This window comes from Telopea speciosissima, chromosome 9, assembly GCF_018873765.1.
Source record: "Telopea speciosissima isolate NSW1024214 ecotype Mountain lineage chromosome 9, Tspe_v1, whole genome shotgun sequence".
Classification (NCBI taxonomy): Eukaryota; Viridiplantae; Streptophyta; class Magnoliopsida; order Proteales; family Proteaceae; genus Telopea; species Telopea speciosissima.
Genome location: NC_057924.1, coordinates 53,977,728 through 53,992,314, shown reverse-complemented (window position 1 = coordinate 53,992,314; position 14,587 = coordinate 53,977,728). Strand labels below are relative to the sequence as shown.

Sequence of the window (14,587 nt, the reverse complement as noted above, 5' to 3'; positions counted from 1 at the left end):
GTAGAAAGATCGATTTATCCGGGCGAGGTGGGTGCCTAACACCTTCCCACCCTCGTAACCTGACTACTTACCCTGAATCTCTGACCAGACCATATGGAATTACGTAGCCCTTTCCACTAACTCCTGATGGGGCTACACCCATTGGGTCCTAGGCCCTAATCCTAGGTGGTGACTCCATTTCTTTATAAAGCATGATCCCAATCCCCATGATGATATATCGGAATGATACACCGTTATTCATCGAAGCCAATCCTTGTCATCAAGAGGTTGAGGAACCCTCGTCCTGAGGACCACAGTACTTACACTGAAAAGTCATGAGAGAAATCATCTGTGAAATATATGCAGTTTCCTCTAAATCCAGGGAAGTCAACTGCAGAAAGAGAGAAGCCAGTACTTGTGCCAATAAATAGCATTTGATCATCCAAGTCTTCCCCCTTATTCCAACACCGACCCTTTAGATCTAACTTGAATATCTTGAACATAGCAGGTTTAGGGATTATCATTGAATCAACAAATACATGACATCTTATAACCATCAACAAGTCTCCAAGACGTTCCACCAAATAAAAGGACTTCATCCGCTTAGTGAGAGGGCTAAATTCCTCTTCTGCTGGAGGAGCAACGTTACAACTTGTTCCTTTTGGATGAGGATGCAACTCCACAAGTATAAGTTCATATTGAAAAGTAATAGCATATAATTTTCCTTCGTAGAATATAATGTCTTCAAAAGATTCCTCAAAATGGTAATTTCCAAAAGTTGTCCACGCCTCATCTCCTAGTCTACATAAGGCTAAATGGTGGCTACCATAAATTGCTACAACCAAGCAATCATCTGTTGCAATAGAGGATACAACACTGTTATTATAATCTAAATTGGAATTGTTAGTAGTAGTAGTAGTAGCAGCAGGGGGTTGCGACAACAACATAGCCTTGCGAATGTAGTATTGGCTCTGTTTAACAAACTAATAAAGAAAACCCTGACCGAGAACAGGAAGAGTAGCTTGAGTTGGAAGTTGGTCAATTACAGCCCTAGTAAATGGATGCAAAAGAAAAATGCGTCTCATCTCACCCACCATTATCAACCATCCCCAATTACACCCACAACACTGTGTGTCATAGATTTCAGGCAATTCTAACCTAAAAACTTCGTCATGGGAGAGACTGAAAAACCCAAAAAGATGGGAAACCATCAGCCATGGGAGTTGAGGTCTAAGGTGCAACAGCCGTGTTTTCTTGGCAGCAATGGCAATAGATTGCCAAGACCTGCAGACTGCACTAAAATGATGGAAGCCCACCAAGTCTAACTTGTTTATGATCAGCACCACGATATCCTCTAGAAGTACTGCAACCGTAACATTGTCGACACCATGGCAATTTTCAGTGGAGTTCTTCAACCCAGTTGACCAGCTGGAAGCAATAGTATTGCAATCATCGGGAAGGGAACCCATGCTAACTTGGCATATAACCACACATAAAACTTAAGTTGTTCTTACAGATTGTTTAGTACTGTACGAAATCTAAATTAACACACAAACACAGAGGACCTGTTGAACAGAAAAAGAAAAAAAAAAAAAAAAAAGAAGAAGAACAGATTTGAGTACCTAGAACGACTGATCGTCAATAGTAGGGTATTGAGGCACCCACAATGATTTTATAATCCACAAGAGGAGTTATCACCCTTCCGCTCGATCAATCTTAGTAGGATTTAACTTGGATCCCAAGTTTGTGTGATTACACTTTCTTAAAAAAAAAGAACACTTGGATCCCAAGTTTATAAACTGATTCAGAGTTTTCATTTTTCCTTCTAAAGTTTCTCATTTGGACTTTGAAATACTATAATTTTAGATCATTCAAGGTCGGTATTGTATTCAAAAGTCGGTTAACCTTTTGGGGTTGGTGTGTGGTTTGTGTGATTACACTTCACTTTGATGTTGTTTCATAAAAAAAAAAACAAAAAAAGTCGGTATTGTATTGGTTGTATTGGGAACCGTTATCGTCTATGGTTCCTTGCTCGGTGCAGTTCCCTAGTGCCTCTCACAAGAGGGGGTGGGACCCACCTGGGGCACTTGACCGAACACTCTGCCGGGGTGGGGTCCACCCTCCTCTAGTGAGAGGCACTAGGGAACCGCACCGGTCAGGGAACCGCATAGGAAAAAAATTAGTTGTATTGGCTACTATTTATTGGTATCGCTGGTCCCTAATACCAATATGGTAGCACTGTATCTGGGATAATTATCTCCTCCAGTTTCTGCCCGACTCAGTTCCACAGTTCCTCTAACAGGGGGTGGTGGGCCCCGAATTTTTATCCTATGTTGTTACTGCACGGTGCAGTACTGCATTATGCGGCGGCTGTAGAGGCCATGTGCACCATGTGGGGCTCACTATACCACATGGCCTCTACTGCGCTGCACGATGTAGAACTGCACCGTGCCGTTGCAGGAGAGGATAACGATTTGGTGGGCCCCACCCAAGCAGTGTGTTTGGGTAGAGCCGTAGAGGTAGCTAGGGTGGTCATGGATCTTTATCTTCTCAATTACACTGCCCGTACTTGACATCAAGTACATCTAATAGAGGAGGCAAAAATGACTATCCTATCCCCTGCCCAAACATACTGCCCGAGGTGGGGTCCACCCCCCTCTATTAGATGTACTTGATGTCAAGTATGGATAAAAATTCGGCGGTCATTCGGAGTTCGTTCCTCTGCACGTATCAACAGGTGACCGTACATGTGAGAGCCAAGCACTTGTCTTATTTTTTTCCATTTTACAAGGGGAGGAGTTTTTATGGAAACAAAATTAAAATATAATTGGCTCTGAGATGTACGTTCACCTGTTGGTACATGCAAATAATCCATTCTCGTCATTCCAACCCCTTTGTTAGAGGAACTGGGAACTGGGCCGGGCAGAGAATTGAAGGGGATAAGCATCTGCATTGAGGGGCAAAACTATCCAAAAAGTGTTTTTTCTTTTTCCAAAAAATAAGGGCAAAATTGTGTGATATGGCCCATATCATTCGATCCATATCAAGTATTGGACTTGGGTCTTTCTACTGAATACATGGTCCAAACAATGAAACTACTTATGTTACTCGTCTCCTTGACTTGTCTAAGTATTGCCATTTACTCCAGTCCTCAACACAATTTTGCATAGTAAACTCCTCATAGTTAGGAACTTGATACAAAAGGGGGCTGCCAAACCAAGTTGCTTGAGCAAATGGGCATTGCAAAATGATATGATCAGCAGATTCAACCTTTGCTCCACAGCGAGTGCATTGAGGCTCAATATGCATTTGTCTTTGAGTGAAGCCCTCCCCAGTCGCAAGACCCACTACATAGGCTCTCCATAAGAAATATCTTATCATCGACCATGTATGGCATCTCCAAGTTGATTTCCTCACACAAGTTGAAGTAGTCGACCATCTACTGATGCGCGACAAGGCCAGTACAATGTTGTTCGAATGCCACTAGATAATACATTGCAAATGATAACCTTCCAGAAGGTGCACCATTTTAGGGGTGTCAATAAGGAGGTTGAACTTAATTGACTGAAAAAAAATCAAACTCGAACAAATCGAGTTTCTTATTGCTCTAGTTTCAATTTTGATTTTATAAAAAATCTTAAGGGAAGTAGTTTTTTGTCCTATGTCTATCTTTCTCCTCCTCAAAACAAGGGAGCAGATGTGTTTTTTCAAATGGGGAGGAGAAAAATAGACACATGGGAGTGATGGCATAGGCCACACTCCTGGACAGAGAACTTTCTCCCAAATCTTAAATATCAATCAATTTCCGTAGCTCGATGGACCAATAAAATCAATCGAAATTGAAACTAAAAATGACGAAAAAAAGTAATTGTTTTGTTATTTATTTATGAGAAAGAGTTTCTCATGCAGCTAATGTAACTTATGCCCTCTCACGTGGGTTTTTTTTAATTGTTTTCTCTCTCTCTCCTCCCCTAACTATGTGGATCACATGTGGATGACGTTGTTTCCCATGTTTCCATTGGTGTGGCGTGGAAGATTTCTCCACACTAGCAACGTAAGGAACCCTCTTCCTTTATTTGTTCATATATTTAATGAGAAAAACATTTCCACAATGTCAAAGTGCAATTTCTCTCTCACATGAATTATTTTATTACTTTCTTTCACCAAAAAAGATTAATTTATTATTTTCTCTCCTATTTTGACTATATGGGTACTATGTTGATGATACTTTTTTAGAAGACCCATTAGTAAGGTGTGCAGATTCCACCCCACACTGGCTGCATAGGGAACCCTCTGTCCTACTTAATTGATTATAACCGCAAAAAAATCAAATTATATAACTTACATTTTTTTGCCCTTTTGGTATGGCACACACTTCCAATAAGAATAATAATGTCATTTCAGATGGTATACTCGAAAATGTGCATAACAATGACATCTTTAGATCGGATAAGGTCTCCTACATGCCTGGGATTAGGGTAGCAATAGGGTCGGGTTTGGTCAAACTTTATTAAACCCTAACCGAACCCTGAGTCCCCTTAGCTGGGCTCGGGCCCAACCTGACCCGAACTCAGGGCCTAAAAAATCCAACCCTGACCCGTCCTCAGGATCGGGCCGGGCTGACCCTGATTGGCCTTGATCATGGGGAGAGTTAAATTATCAATTTTACATGAAATGTGGTTGACATTTAAAATTTATAATATATATATTATATCAATATATATTTTATAGTATAGCTTAAAACAGGGTCAGGCTAGGCTGGGCTAGGCTTAGCTCAAAGCCTCAACTCTGACCCGACCCGACCCTGACTCAGGGCCAGAAATTTTCAGCATTGACCCATCCTAGGGCCAAATATCTCAGCCCATGCCCTGTTCGGGCTCAGGGCGAGTTCGACCTAACAGGACCAAACTTGCACCCTACCTGGGATCATTGAAGATTGTAATTTATCTTTTTTACCTCCCTAGGGAAGTGCATGCAATTCCTTTCATCTTGTTAGTGGAGTAATATAGGTGTGGTAGAGATAATTCTCTAATGCACAACATTGCACCATCATCTCTCTTCTCTTCTTTCTCCTTCTTCTCTAACCTTTGACTTTCATCTTTCTCCTTCTTGTCCTAGATTCTTTAACTTCCAACTTGATATCAAAGCACACTTTGTTGGTTTGATAGTCGAGTTACCTTCTTATTCCTTTTCATATTTTTCTGCTTTGAACGAGTTGTATCAAGATATGAGATCTAGAACCAAGTGTGTACTCAAGAGGCAATGGAAGCAATGGGCTAAGGACCAAGTCAAGGAACAAAGACCAAAGGGCAATTGAGTAGAAAATTGAACTAGAAATCCAGGGGGACCCTCACCAACGTGAGTGTAAAGGGGTGTGTGCACTCCCAAATTCGTGTAAGGATGCTAGGTATGATCTATACCGTCAGTAAAACATGTCTTTGCATAAACGATGGGTGTCTCTTCTATAAAACCAACAAGGGAGAGGGGGTTACCAGAGAGCTTGGAATCTTCATGTCACTTGTGGATCATTCATGGTTTTAGGTATTGGGATTAGATAGTCCGTGGTTATTACCAATACATGACTGATACCATATTGGTGGTGTCAAATATGGAGCAAAATGGCCCAAAAAAACTCTAAGTCAATACTTGGGAGGATGAAATGATTTGAATCGACTAGATATGGTCAATCTTTATCGATATCAATATTAGGTTGGTAGCAAAGCTACAAGTTTGGGAACAAAATTTATCGCAATTTGACCTAGAAATATTAGGTTGGTATCGGTATCATGTTATTTTCTTCGTTGTCAAGATCCACAATTTTTGTTTCCTTTCCATGTTTTCCTTTCAAATAGTCTAGCCTAGATACATATACTTGTATTGCACTATTGAGAAAAATATTTTTCAAGGAAATAGAAAAATGTATGTGGAATATTAAGTTAGGGGAAGGGTTTGTTGCTTTATCACATGCCCTCTTCCTCCAACAAGAGGGCATGTTGGTCATTTCATCTCTCTTAGGGGAAGGGAACGTGACTAGGCAACATTTCTTTTCCCATTAAGTTATAAACAAGTAGGGAAAAAGAACTTTGCCTCGCAGTGTGGTGTTTGTGCCTTGATACAAAGGGAGACGAAATGACTACCCTGCCCTTGTGAATGCAAAAAATCCCATCCCTATTTAAGCTTTTGAATGTGCTATGATTGGCTCCATGCTACTTGCGCTGGGCCCATGCTAGCAGGCACAAAAACCTCTCCTCAACGGATTAAAAAATCCTCTCCAATTCCGGGGTGGAGAGGTTGACATCTGGAAGACGTGACATCCAACAGTTTGAGTTGCACCGATCTAGTTTTTTTTTCTTTCAACTTGAGCTTGGTACTGTTGGATGTCGCACCTGATAGGTTTCGACATCTCCCCTCCAAACTGCACCGCACTGCACCATGGGGGAATTGGAGAGGCTATTTTTCCCTCCTCGACAAGTATAATATATGTAGTACGTATAATACGGTTAATACGTTAAAAAAACGTTATATTCAATTAAGTATATCTAAAAAAAGGCGAACTCTTCGTCCGTCCCTTTCCTTCTTCCGAAAACCTAGAAACGAGCCATAGCCAGTCGCCCGTACTTTCGTTCTGCGCCTGCTGCCGTCGCTCTTCATTGCAGTCGTCGCCTTCGCTGGAGAAATCACCGGCGCCAGGTGACACTCTGTTGCCGTCCCTGAGGTCCAGGTTGGTAGTATGTCTAAAATCTAATTCAAATGAGCCTTTTTTCGGTCTGAAACTCATTGTTTCTCTGTGCTTTTCGGTTTGATACTCTGGTATCTCTCTCTCTTTCTTTTCATTTATTCCAAGTTCCTGCTCTTTAAGATGACATGCAGAGTGACTAATATCCTATCGAGGTCAAGCAATCTGCTTATCTTTGCATGGCCATGGAGTATGCCTTTCTCGATGGTCGGGGCTGTAGTTTTAGGTAGGAGTAGACTGCTTGTGCTTTCATTGAAGCTGTTCTAGTCTCTACATTTCCATTGCCTTCTCCTCCTGGGCCAAGCCCAAGAAAGGGTCGCTGAGAGTCTGTGTCTGGTTGGCAGGCATCCTCACTTCCCTACGCTGATATTCAGCACTATTTGGGACGGGGAAGAAGAAGGGTGCCATTAGCTTTGTTTTTTCCTCCCCAAAATGCAATTAATACATTTTAATTTAATATCAGTGCCCCTTCCCGTGCTCGCTCTTCATTGTGACATATAGAGCTTTTTTCTACTATACGTTAGGAAGGACATTGAGGGAGAGGGGGGAGGGGGTTCTTAGCTTACCAATCAAATTCCAAAATCAAAGGATTCGCAATAGAGATTAGAAACTTAAAGATTAAACTTTCATCTAAACACATTGTAAACTGCATCTGTCAGTCCTCCTCCCATAACATGCTTTGCAGTGAAAATGCAAAAGTTCCAAATATAACCATTTCAAGGGGCAGGAAACAAATAATTTTGAAATTAAGAACAGTTGGCATCAATAATCCCTGGGCGGGACAAGGACCCGTGCAGTCGACCCCTTGTAGGGGAATGTTCGTGGGATGCTGCTTTGACTATTGCTTAGACTTTTTTCTTTATTAATTTTATTTTATTTTACTTATGGGAAGCAGTTTTCTGTACGGGAGTGTGGTCTACGCAAGTACTCCCATGTGTCTATCTCTCTCCTCCCTAAAACAAGGGGGCAGAGGTGTCTTTTCACATGGGGAGGAGAGAGATAGACTCATGGGATTGCTGGCATAGGCCACACTCTCGGACAGAGAACTTTTTCCCTTTATTTATTTACTTATTTATTTTTTCTTTTAGGGAAAAAGTTCTCTGTCCCGGAGTGTGGCCTACGCCAGCACTCCCATGGGTCTATTTCTCTCTTCCTTAAAACAAGGGGGCACAGGTGTCTTTTCACATGGGGAGGAGAGAGATAGACTCATGGGAGTGCTGGCGTAGGCCACACTCCCGGACAGAGAACTTTTTCCCTTTCTTTTAATCCCTTTTTACCTTTTTACCTTTTTACTTCCTTCTACTGCTCCTATTTCTATTATTGTCTTGGCCCCTTCGGATCCATGTAACCGACCCTATTTAGTTGGGATAAGGTTATGGTTGTTGTTGTCGTTGTTTTGGGACTGTTGGCCCTGCTTGAAATGTTATTCAAACTGAAAGCTAGTTTTAATATGATTTCTTATTACAACTTCCCTTTTTTTCCACCTCTCTTTGTTTGGTTAGTCTCTTCTAGGACCAAGTTTTAACTTAATATATTACTATTTGAATGTAAACCCTTGGATAATCGCATGAGGAATCAGCCTCATATCAATGACCTACATCTACCATTAATTTTTGTTATAGTCAATTTTAGTTAATGTTATGTTAGTTCATTTCTTAAAATTCTATGCATTTTCCTTTTTTATGGTGTATATTTTGCTGGATTGCATGGGTTGTATGACTATGCTACCAATACTTTGATGTATGCTTTATGATCATCTTGTGGTATGAATGATAAGATTAAGTGTGACTTACTAATTGGTTAGCCCTTTAAGATCAAAGGGCCCCACATTTTTTTCCACCAAGAATGTTTATGAAACTCTTTGACCCCCGAATTTGGAGTATCCTACTTTCACGTGATTCACAGGGTTTTAATGGCTATTTGGCTTCAATCTCCTCTCTACAAACCCAAAAATGGAAGATTTAGTTACGATTTCAGTGGGGAAAATTTCCTTTTGATAAATTTGTATTCTAGACGCTATTATTATGCTTGTTGAATGATGTGCTTGTCTGTTGCATATTGATACAATGCCCGAATTTTCCCTTGTCTGTTGCATTTTGATGTAATTTCTGTTTTTTACGACTGAATTTTTAAACAGGAACTGTATTAAACATGTAATTTAAAAGTATTTAAGTCCTGGCCTGTTTAATACCCGTACGTTCCATGTACTTTTTTATGGCCGTACTTATATTTACTAACTATGGTCTAGCCAAGTAACCAACTGAACACTAATGTAGTTTCTAGTCACATAACGGATTAGGGTTTAGAAATCCAAGAAGAATACCAGAATCATAGGAATAAGGAACAACCAGGTCAAGAGAACAGTTGACATTTTAATCAAAACCAGTCAGATTGGGCAGAAACTTTGGTTGAGTGGTCTTCTTAACAGGGAGAATATCTCAGCAAAAATTGATTGAAATTCAACGGCTGGTTTAAGTTTCTACTTTATGATTAACACCAGGGTTTAAGTTAGATTCAATTCAGCAACTTAAACCCGGATTAATCATAAAGTAGAAACTGAGAAATTTAGCAGAAAAGTAAATCCAAGGTTAAAAAACTCGTCTCGACCTGGTTGAGATGACCAAGATCTTGGCGAGTTAGTGTCTTTTTTTTTGTTTTGTTTCAGTATGATGTTTCGGTCTGCAAATTGCCGTAGTTGGCTCCAAAACTGTAAGGGAAGCTTGTTTTATGATTAATAAACATATTTTAATCTTCAAATTGTAAAATAAAAGCACCCAATTTGGTGTTTTGGATTTGCACCCTTGGTTGGCAATAATCATTGAATCCTTAATGTAATATGGCCTATTCTACACATTGTTTGAGTGCTATGAAAAATAATTGGCAAGTAAAACAAGTAAATTATGCAATAATGGATGAAGACACATAATATTGAATAATTATTTAAGAAATAGTTAAAAGACTTAAAGTTTGTATTACAAACCACAAGATACAGTGAAGTGTTCACTGTTCACAATACATATTACATAGACTCCAAGATCTCGGCGAGTTAGTGTCTTTTTTTGTTTTGTTTCGGTATGATGTTTCGGTGGGCAAATGGCCATAGTTGGCTCCAAAACTGTAAGGGAAGCTTGTTTTAGGATTAATAAACATATTTTAATCTTCAAATTGTAAAATAAAAGCACCCAATTTGGTGTTTTGGATTTGCACCCTTGGTTGGCAGTAATCATTGAACCCTTAATGTAATATTGCTTAGTCTACACATTGTTTGAGTGCTATGAAAAATAATTGGCAAGTTAAACAAGTAAATTATGCAATAATGGATAAAGACACATAATATTGAATAATTATTTAAGAAATGGTTAAAAGACTTAAAGTTTCTACTACAAACCACAAGATACAGTGAAGTGTTCACAATACATATTACATAGACACCCAACCCAAGTACAATGAATAATGCACAAGTCATAGTTAGAATATAGGTTTAAGAAATAAGAAGAGAGAAGGAAGAGGTTGGAGGAAGAAGAAGATAGCAAGAGAGAAGAGAGAAGAGAGAAGAGTGTATTGGGCTGTAACGATTGTGAATGGAGAGACTTCTCCATTCACCATATATTCATTAATCACAACTAATATGGAATTACATCTACCTCCCTAGGGAGGTAAAAGGGAAATAAAGAAATAAAGAAGAATTACATAATAAGGCAACTAGTGTTAGAACTAGGTCCTAACTACCCCTATTACATTACTTCTAACACTCCCCCTCAAGCTGGAGAATATATATCATGCATTCCCAGCTTGCTTAGGAAGGAACTAAACTGAGGAGAGCCAAGAGTTTTGGTGAAGATATCTGCCAACTGATCACCAGTCTTCACAAAAGGAGTACAAATACAGCCAGAGTCTATCTTCTCCTTGATGAAATGCCTATCAACCTCAATGTGCTTAGTCCGGTCATGTTGCACAGGGTTGTGGGCAATCTGATGGCAACCTTGTTGTCACGATGCGATCTCATGGGCCCTTGATGTCAAACCCGGTTCTTGAACAAGTCTTTTCAGCCAGATGAGCTCACACACTCCATGTGCCATAGCTCTAAATTCTGCCTCGGCACTAGATCTGGCCACAACATGCTGTTTCTTGCTCCTCCATGTGACTAAGTTACCTCCCACAAAGGTACAATAGCCGGAGGTAGATCTCCTGTCTGTAATGGAACCAGCCCAATCGGCATCTGTGAAACCTTCCACTCTCAAGTGGTTGTGCCTTGCATACAATAGTCCTTTCCCTGGAGAGGACTTCAAATACCTTAGAATGCGATACACAACATCCAAATGGCCACTCTTGGGAGCTTGCATGAATTGACTGACAACTCCCACTGCATAAGAGATATCTGGCCGAGTCATAGAGAGATAGATAAGTTTCCCCACTAGCCTTTGATACTTCCCTGCATCAACAAGAGAGGGACCACAATCCTCTCTTAGTTTGTGATTCTGCTCAATAGGAGAGCTAGCTGGTTTGCAGCCTAACATCCCTGTCTCTGTCAACAGGTCAAGAATAAACCTCCTCTGACATATGTTGATCTCTTTCTTGGTCCTTGACACTGCTATTCCTAAGAAGTACTTCAAGGGACCCAGATCTTTGATCTCAAATTGCTGTGCCAGGTAGCTCTTCAATTTACCTAGCTCAGCTGTATCATCTCTAGTGACCACGATATCATCAACATAGATAATGAGAGCTGTGATAGTACCATTACTCCGCTTGGTAAAGAGAGTATGATCAGCTTGGCTCTGGGAATATCCATTCTTCAGAATGGCCTAGCGGAAGCGCTCAAACCATGCCTTTGGTGACTATTTGAGACCATATAGAGCCTTCTTAAGGAGACACACTTTCCCTTCAGCTGAGGGCATCTTGAAGCCTGGTGGAGTTTGCATGTACACTTCCTCTTCCAAATCACCATGAAGGAAGGCATTTTTCACATCCAACTGATATAAAGGCCAATCTTTGTTGGCAACTAAGGATAAAAGAACTCTTATGGAGTTATGCTTGGCCACAGGGGCAAATGTCTCCTGGTAATCAATTCCATAGACTTGGTTGTGCCCCTTGGCCACCAACCTTGCTTTGTATCTCTCAATACTGCCATCGGATTTATACTTGATTGTATAGACCCATCTGCATCCAACTGGGACACGTCCCTTGGGAAGGTCAACAAGTTGCCAAATACCATTCTTCTCAAGTGCCATCATCTCCTCAGACATGGCTTGGCTCTACTTTGGGTTAGACATAGCATCAATGACATTCTTGGGAATGGAAGCAGTAGAGAGAGCGGTAATAAAGGCAAGGCTTATAGGAGAAATTGCATCATAGGAAACAAGCTGGGATATAGGATTAGTACAAGTTCTTTTCCCTTTCCTAATAGCAATAGGAAGGTCCAAATCAGATGGAGGAGAAGAAATGTCACCTGATTGAGAAGGATGAATCTCAGGATGTGGATCTGGATCTGAAGAGGACTCTTGGTAGGTCTTCTTTCTTGTATTATGTAAGCCTTCACCTTTTTTGTATGTAATGTGGTAATCCTTCTCCTTACCAGAACCACTTTCAACAACCAAATCTGTATTCCCCCTGGTTGATCATTGATCTCAACCACATCTACAGTCCTCTGTTTTCCAATGTCAAGCAGAAAAGGAGATGTAGGTAGAGGAGAAAGGAAGAAATCATCAGTAGCCTATTTACTCCCACAATTCTCCCCCTGAAGAGAATGCTGAGAAGGAACAAAGAAAGGGACAGATTCAAGGAAGGTAACATCCTTGGAAATGAAACTTCGGCGGGAAGAAGGATGATAACACCTGTACCCCTTGGTAGTAGAAGAGTACCCAAGAAAGAGACACTTAAGAGCTTTGGGATCAAGTTTAGTGCGAGCAGATTTGTTAACATACACATAATAAACACAACCAAAGACTCTAGAAGGAAGAGAAAAGACAGAGGCCTTGGGAGATAAGATGTCCAAGGGAGATTTGTAGTTAAGAAGCTTGGTAGGCATACGATTGATGAGAAAGGAGGCGGTTAGAAGAACCGCAGACCAGAAGGTCTTGAGGACATGCATGCCCAGCAAGAGCCTACGGGTGACCTCTAGGAGATGGCGATTTTTCCTCTCAGCAACCCCATTTTGTTGGGGCGTGTCAACACACGCTAGCTGATGGATAATGCCATGAGTAGTAAAGAAGGCTTGAAGGCCACCAAACATGTACTCTCCCCCTATATCAGAACGCACAATTTTGATGGGGGTCTCAAATTGGGTAAGGATCATTTGGTAAAAATTCTGAAAGGCATCACAAACATCACTTTTATGCTTCAAAAGTACAGTCCATGTGGCACGGGAAAAATCATCAATAAATGACATAAAGTAACGATAACCAAATAAAGAAGTAGTAGGGGTAGGACCCCACACATCAGTATGCACAATATGAAAAGGAGCAACAGTTCTATTACCATGATAAGGATATGAAGACCTACAATGTTTGGCAAACATACATGTTTCACATTGAAAAACATGAGAAGAGGCAATAGATGAAAATAAGTGAGGCAACTGTTGCCTCATTATAACAAGATGGATGGCCAAGACGGCGATGCCATAACATAACAGAATCCACAGAACTACTATTGTTTCGGCCACACACATAGGAATGAGCTGTGGGCAAAAACGGATAAAAAAAGTAGAGGCCTTTCTCCTTACGTCCACTACCAATAATCCTCTTCGTCACCAAATCCTGAAAAAGACAGTGAGAAAGAAAAAATGTGACACAGCAGTTGAGAGATTTGGTCAGATGACTCACAGATAGAAGATTCAGAGTAAGGTTAGGGACATGAAGAACAGAAGAAAGTGAAATAGATGATGTCATAGGGATATTACCCTTACCAGATATGGAGGAAAGGGAGCCGTCAGCTATCCTAACCTTGTCCTTACTAGAGCAAATGGTATAGGAATCATAATAATGAGACGTACCAGTCATGTGGTCCGTGGCACCCGAGTCAATGACCTAAGACTGGGCGGCAGTGGAAGCTGAGGTGGAGACCTCCAAAGCTGAGGATGATGAGGATCCAGCCATACTAGATGTGCTCAACTGTGACACAACCCTGCGAACCACTGCATCCATAAAGGTGGAGTCATCCTGTGGGGCATCAGCATCAGTTGCCGCTGCGGAATGAGCCCAAGCTCCCCCTCTACGGCCACCACGACCACGCATACCAGGAGGACGACCATGGCGAGACCAACACCTATCCTTGGTGTGTCCAATGCGACCACAATGATCACATTTAAATCTGTCTCGCCCAACTCCACTGACACCAACTGTCTCCACAGTACTAGCTTCCTCACGGTTAGGCCCTGGGCCTCTACCACCTCCACGGGTGTCTCGAACAGAACTAGAATTGAGGGCTGACCTCTCAGATGGTGCTAGGGGTGGTGCCATAGTAAGTCGCCTAGTCTCTTCACTCTATAAGTAACTACAGACTTCACTAAGAGAGGGAAGGGGAGACCGGCCCAACAGCTGGAGTCTGACTGGCTCATAGTCAGAGATCAAACCACTAAGCAAACAGAAGACACGCTCTTTTTCAAGAGTCAGATACACCTTGGCTTCATCCTCTGGGTTGGTCAAATGAAGGTCTCTGTAATGATCATACTCTTCCACAAGACTAAGGAACGCACCGTAGTACTCAGAAATAGTGCTGTCACCCTGTTTCAATGAGTGGATTTGTTGATGGAGCTGATAAACCTTGGTAGTGTCACCTACTCTGTCAAAGGCCACAGAGACACTGTCCCAAATAGCTTTGGCAGTTTCCTTCCTTATAAATCTTCTCCCAATCTCGGGCTTCATGGAGAAGATCAAC

At 41.2% G+C, this 14,587-nt stretch overlaps 2 protein-coding genes across 6 annotated transcripts in view; one reads left to right on the top strand and one right to left on the bottom strand.

Moving 5' to 3' along the window:
- Positions 1-299: 299 nt before the first annotated feature.
- LOC122639096 (F-box protein At4g00893-like) lies at positions 300-1,448 on the bottom strand. Its single transcript, XM_043831930.1, has 2 exons — positions 983-1,448; positions 300-832 (listed from the first exon to the last, which is right to left on the bottom strand). The coding sequence occupies exons 1-2, from the start codon at positions 1,446-1,448 to the stop codon at positions 300-302; spliced, it is 999 nt and encodes a 332-aa protein (XP_043687865.1).
- A 5,167-nt stretch (positions 1,449-6,615) lies between these two features.
- The window catches only part of LOC122641143 (mRNA cap guanine-N7 methyltransferase 1-like), a 32,719-nt gene continuing 24,747 nt past the window's right edge, over positions 6,616-14,587 (top strand). For 2 of the 5 annotated variants that reach the window (XM_043834471.1, XM_043834472.1), the window contains exon 1: positions 6,677-6,700. The gene's annotated coding sequence lies outside the window, so the exon portion shown is untranslated. The other 3 variants (XM_043834473.1, XM_043834470.1, XM_043834469.1) reach the window with 3 other exon arrangements.

Coding starts and splice junctions, on each gene's coding strand:
- LOC122639096 (XM_043831930.1), bottom strand. CDS start 1,448: ATGGGTTCCCTTCCCGATGATTGCAATACTATTGCTTCCAGCTGGTCA. Junction 833..982: donor AGCTACTCTTCCTGTTCTCG/GTCAGGGTTTTC, acceptor CTATTGCAACAG/ATGATTGCTTGGTTGTAGCA.